Genomic DNA, 6,579 nt, shown 5'->3' with positions numbered 1-6,579 from the left:
CAAACATTTATAACAACTAGAGAAAGCTACAAAAAATATATGACGGTTTTAAAATTCATAAAACAAAATGGGAGCCATTTGAAATTTTTATATAATCAACGGTTTTTGAGTAATTAAAAAAACAAAATTTTAAATGGCCACCATTTTGTTTTATGAATTTTAAAAATCGTCATATTTTTTGTGTAGCTTTCTCTAGTTGTTATATATGTTTGTGCAAAGTTTCCATTTCGTATGTTTAACCATTCTTTAGAAAAAAATTAATAACTGAAAAAACAAAATGGCGGCTGTGTGAGTAACTAAGGACTTCCGGAAAGTTTAAATATGATATTTAGGTTTGTTTCTTACCCAGGAGCAATGCCCTAAAATATTGGTAGAGAGTTCCGGGACACCCTGTATAGTGTTTCCACAAGATTACCAAAGACAACAGAATCCTGATGCTTATCGGGTTGGGAAAATCCCGTTTATCTCGCATGTATTTCCCGTTATTTCAAGTGAACTTATATACAGGGTGAGTTTTAAATGAGTTCCCCCCCATACTTTTTCTACATTTCTTAAGATATCAACTCCGGACCACGTCAGATCATTGTAGTGTAGTAAGTACTTCATTTTTACTGGGTATAAATTTTTGGCCACCATTTGGATCCGCCATATTGGACACAAAGTTTTTTTCAAATGTAAAGGTAGGGTTGTGACCCATCGTTTTAAACTAGATTTTTATGCTGAATACGATGCTGCAATTCATTTTTAAAAATCTTGATCCATTCTAAAGTTATGAGAACTTTTAATAACATTATTTTTAACCCATTTTAACATTGTGCATTTAGAAACTAAGAACATAATCGCAAAATAGTGCTAGATAAAGATAAGTATACACCATATAATATACATAAATCTTTATCTAGCACTATTTTGCGATTATGTTCTTACATATGTTATGTTCTTACATCATGATGTTAAATTAATATTTTATACCAAATATATTTAAAGTAATCAAGTCAATAATTGTAAGATACTGTATCTATTCTATTTATATTTCAAAATTTACTTTTAAAATATGTAAAAGTACCGTTGTTAGTTTTGAACTTGATTTTGTGCCCTCAGGTATATATAACATTGACAAAGATCATAGTTTTGTTTACCTACCAATAATGAACATAAAAGATAAATAAAAAAATTAAATAATATAGTTACTATAATTTATAGTTGTGGTTTAAAATTATCATTCAGATTCAGCTTTAATCAATATTTTTGTGGTAAAATATTCTTACGATACTTTATTCATTTGGTAGTATCGATGTTTTTTAATTGGATATTATCTCAATATCAATATGCTTGTACTATCAAAAGATTGGTGGCATCAAAACGTCCCTAGGCGTCTTTCGGCTTTCTAAATAGTAATTATTAAAATTATTAGATCCAATACACGTAAGAGCTGCATAAAATCACTGCAAGAATCAACTATAATACAGAACTTTAGTTGCAGTTGACTAAGCTAACAATAATCCAAATTAAAAAGATATGCATTATTTATTACAATCATAAACAATAGCAAGGCTGTAGCCAGGACAAATTTTCGGGGGGGGGGGGGGGGGGTGGAGCACCCCCAAGAAGAATGGGGCTGTGGGTCCTCCCCCAATAGTTGTAACTTATTTTAGAGACAAAGACAACCCACTACCATTATTTCCCAATTTCAAAATAATGTTCCTTTTTCCAATGTTTCCTACATGTATGACATGTTTGCCGATTGGTGGGTCAAAGATAAACATTATAGTTACCAAATCATTTGTTTAAGATCCATATACAACACTTGCTGTTTAACTTGGTTAGTTAAAAAAATATATATGGTTAGAACTAAAAATATATATATGGTTAGAACTAGAGGAAACCGAACAAGGCAAATGGATTGGAACAAAGCCCAGTTATTATCTTGTGCCACTCAAGGTCAAATCAGAATTGATTTATTTAAGTTATCTGCAGGTTTATCTGCCAGTGAGTTTTCTGGGTTGTTGCCAGATGATCTGTGTGTGATGAAAATTACCAAACTTTCCAAATTATAAGTGATTTTCCTATAATGAGTGATCATAAACGTTTCTCTCAGCAACTATGTCTGTAACCAGTTTGGATTCAGAATCTGTATACTCGAATGATACAGTGACGTCTGGGAGTGTGCAGGAGCGTAGCATTGTGCCAGTGGAAAATTCTTTGAGCAGCAACGAGGAAAACGGAGAAGCATTTAACCAAAAATTTCCTAAGAGCCTTGTGAACGCTAACCTATCGGGATGTGAATCAGTGGAAATTGGGACTAAATTCGTTGCAGACAATATAACTTTTGTAATTGGAAATTCCGACGCTAGGTGCCAAAACCAAAGTGTTGCAAATTCACTCTTCGATGCGCTCAATATCAAAAAAGATTTGAGTAAACAAAACAATATAAAATTTTATTTTAGGTTTGTAAATATATTTTTTATTTTATTACTTCTTTTATTGTTTTACACAGCTTTTGATAAAATTAGCAAAATCAGTGAATCGGCTAGCTTCCATAATCAAACGACGACAGTGGTTTTTGTGAACAATACACCCACAGTGCAGATTAGCTCAACGTCTACAGAGGCGACATATGTTTCTCGAAAAACAAGTTTTGAAGGAGTTCCAACCACAGAACAAGAAATTAAGAGTGATAACGGTAACACCACTACAACCAGTACTGACATTATCATCCTCACAACTGATTCAACCGTTGCATCTTTGATTTTTCATACAACCTCTTTCATTAATGAAGATACTTCAGAACTAACAACAGGAAACTTTACAAACTTGATTACCGAACACCGACCACCATTATCTCACTCAACAACGCTACATACTTCAGCGGTTGAACCAGCGATTGAAAGCACAACAGTTTTATTATCTACCGAATTTTTCACAGATCAAACTTCAATTGAGCCTCAAAATACAAAAACTCCCACACCTCCTATTTTTTCAACCTTAACTCAAAGTACAGATACAATTTTAGAGACAGAAATTACTTCAACTCAACCTACAATACTTGATAACTCAACTACCTCAGTTATGAGTGAGAAGACAACTATCAAATACAAGACAGAGCCCCATTACAATGAAAGTATTTTAATTGTATCAAAAATTTACAGAGGCCTTACATTAGGAATAATCCCTATACAATATTATTCAATTGGACCATATGGAAAAATAAATAAAGTTGTAATAGAGATCCACAATCACTGTGAATACATTTCAACGTGTGAAAAGGACATTAAAAATATTTATCGCTATCCTAATATCGGATACAGTTTTTTACTTTTAGAAAGTGTTGTATATGTAGCTCAAGGATGGGTTGCTCCTATTCAATCCTATAAAGATGTGGGTACTAAGACTTTCACCATTCTTATTATGTTGAGAAAGAAATCAGAAATTTCGGAGAAACAGATGTATTTGTATCTTTTATTGATTAATGCCTCGAGCCGATGCGGTTATCTTGAAACCAACTTTACAGTGACTTTTGAGAACAGCGGCAAGAACTATGTAAACTATCTTGGCTACGATAAGTTTGTAGATATTGTCAAAAACTCTGCAGAAAATAAATTCTATGTAGACGATAAGGATTCATTTTTGATGGATAGTCAGAAACTATCGAAGAAAATTAGAAAGCCTTGCTTTGGTTTCTCGGAAAGTTGTAACAACACTTGTGATAACCAGGACTGCTTGAAAACAGTTTGTGATGATTTTGAGTTTTGTATTGTTCAGTGTTTGTGAGACTTATCGAACACTTCCAAGTTAAATTATCTGTTTGCATCATAAAAAAAATAAATGTAAGTACAATACAGTAATTTTTAAACAAAACCCTTATTTGGTGCGATTTCCTCAAACCTTTAAGTAATTTTCAATTGATAAAAAAATATTTTACTATAATATACGGTACCAAAGATTTTCAATGCAAAAAAAAAAGTTTATAACCCAAACAGTTAGTTAAATTTAATGTGTGTTATAAATTGTCATTAAGCTATCAAGGATTGTTGCTAAGCTTAGTTCAACTAGTTACAAATTAATTCAAACATAGATCAGTAAATTGTTAATAAGAAAATGTATTCAATGAAAAGCTAACAATATTTGGTGACTAGAAATACAAAAACTGTTTTATGACTGTATGCAAAATGCCAGGTATTCCAAAATTTGATTTACTGTAAGTGAAAAAGGACCAATTTCACAAATATTGGAAACAAATCCCTATTTTTAAAACCGAAATAGATAGAAATATTATGTTTGTGGAATTGATTGTTAACATAGGTTCCGCAATTTTTTACATCAACAATATTTTTTTACCCCTTAAACAGGGTAGGGGGTGGAGGTGACTTATTTTTTAAAATAACAACCCCTATTTAGTAACCCCTCATTTTGAAGGGTTTGTCAAAAGAAAAACAATGACGCAAACCCGAGGTAGAACTAGATACAAAGAAATTCAAACATAGATCAGTAACTTTATTAGCTTCTTATGATTAGCAGATTGTGTATTTTGTGACAACACTTGTAACTTATACTTTCACATGTTGATAATGGGACTTTGCTTTGCCTGCATTGTTAGTGTAGAAAGTTCATATTAGATTTGCAGTGCCATCAAGCATAGTGTAAGTACTTCTTGTATTCATAGCTGTTTTACAAATTTGTCCTAAATTTATGTTAAACACGTTATAGGAAATCAAATTGTTAATGGTGTGTAGTTGTTTGTTTAGTACTTAGGAATTGTCTTCCTTATTAACAATTCATATTTGGTTGGTTTATAAAGAAAACTTAACATTACCTTCAGTAAATGAGGAAAACGACCATTACACCACAGTTATTATTATTTTTTAATAAAGCTTTGAGAAAGATGACATTTTTTAGATTAATGTTCCTGGATGCCAAAGACCCGATATAAAATAATTCAAGTTGGTCTTGAGCTTTAAAAGATGGTTGGAGTTGATTAAAAACTTTCTTGCATAGTTTAGGATGATTTTAAATGAGTTCTTTTAGGCCAGGCACACACAGGCAATTTTGAGTCACGCAACAGTTGCCCGACTAAAATGTTCAACATTGTTTTAAATGGGAGTGCGCACACCAAGGAAACAGTCTGGGGACAGTCGCGCAACTGTTGCAACCGATGTTCCCGAACCCAATTTGCCAGCGACTGCTCTGCGACTGAATTGTTGCGGGACTGTCGCTCCAGGTTTGGTATCCATTGAACCAAGTGTAGATGCGCACACATGCAACTAAATTGTCACTGTGTAGCTAGTCTCACCCGAGGAATTCAACTACTCGTGGCCAGATCTGTCACTATAGTTCAACCGCTAGAAAATGACCTGGGCGCTAATGCTAAACCAATGCTGGAGGAGGTCGTTTTCTAAGCGGCCGACCTATAGTGTTTGCTCTCTTTTTGTTGTGTGAAGTTTTCAGAAAACTACTTAAATACGAGCTCTCTAGCTCAACTGCCGCTAGACTTCAGAGTCTCCGGGTGGGTTGCGCAACAGTCCCCAGATTAGTCGGGCAACTGTTGCGCGACTCAAGATCGCCTGTGTGCGCCTGGCCTTAAGTGCCGGTAAGTAATTTTATGATAAACTCATAGGAAAGTATGTACCAGCTGCTGTTTAGTTGACCATGTTGAGAGACAACTGTTTCTCGAGTTGATTACTTATAGTTAAATACTTATATTTCGGTAAGATTGTATGGTTCTTTTTTACAGCTTTCCTACAACTTAAAACAATGTAGACATATAACGCAGCCTAAATTAATAATTTGCTAGAAATCCATTGATACCACATATATAGAGAAGTTATTCTTTTTGATGGTTCCAAACTGGACTAAGCTGTTCCTGATTGTTGGGCTGGCTAATGTTCCTGTTGATAAATGACCCTCCTGAAACAGCTGATCTTGGTCAGTAACAAAGCTACACAGATCATCTGACACTATCCTTCACTCATATTTGGGTAAAAAAATGCACCTACGTGTTGTATTGATAATATAAAACTTCTCATTGTTGTCTGTCAATGACCTTGACTGTTTACAGTTATCTCAATATAAAATCGTTAATGTTAATCAGCTGTGTCCTTGTTTGAAATTCGACAGGACAGAGCATCTAGGGAACACTAACAATACTACTTCAATTATCCTTCAAAGTGATCATTATTTCCTAACTACGCACGTGTGGTTCCTTAATCGCATATTCATAAGATCTCCCAAAATTAATATTTCCTGATCTTTTGCATCCAGCTGCCAAGTGTATTGGGTGTTTGTTTCTAATAGTCTCTGTTTCTGTTAACCATACTCTTCAATTTATCTGTTACTTTTTTGCTTTATTAATGTGGTATGGTTGTTAAAATTTAATTTGATTATTATATATTTTTTAACGATTAATATTTTTGTGTGAAAATTAAAATAGGTACTGAGTTATAATGTTTTTCTTTAATTTAATATATGTATTTTGTAGGTTCCAGTTTGAACTTCAAAAGCTATCAATCTTGAATGAACAATGTGTCTTTAGTTTTCTTCTCTGCTGATATTTTTAGGTCTTAAAAATACCTTGAAGCCCAA

At 33.3% G+C, this 6,579-nt stretch overlaps 1 protein-coding gene across 3 annotated transcripts in view; it reads left to right on the top strand.

The window, feature by feature from the left end:
• LOC128992657 (carbonic anhydrase 2-like) overlaps positions 1–6,579 on the top strand; it is a 102,697-nt gene that overhangs the window by 74,712 nt on the left and 21,406 nt on the right. Inside the window, exon 1 of one of the 3 annotated variants that reach the window (XM_054416347.1) lies at positions 2,008–2,451. The exons of 1 other annotated variant lie outside the window; for it this stretch is intronic. In XM_054416347.1, the coding sequence (XP_054272322.1) occupies positions 2,104–2,451 (348 nt within the window). In that variant the 5' untranslated portion in view covers positions 2,008–2,103. Of the gene's footprint in view, positions 1–2,007; positions 3,828–6,579 lie in introns of those variants that run through there. One more of the 3 variants, XM_054416348.1, reaches the window with a different exon arrangement.

The sequence above is a fragment of the Macrosteles quadrilineatus genome, unplaced genomic scaffold, assembly GCF_028750875.1.
Source record: "Macrosteles quadrilineatus isolate MER2022 unplaced genomic scaffold, UCM_ALF_1.0 Scaffold_4__1_contigs__length_99947679, whole genome shotgun sequence".
NCBI lineage: Eukaryota > Metazoa > Arthropoda > Insecta > Hemiptera > Cicadellidae > Macrosteles > Macrosteles quadrilineatus.
The sequence above is the reverse complement of the archived record's forward strand: the minus strand, read 5'-3'. Positions and strand labels throughout refer to the sequence as shown.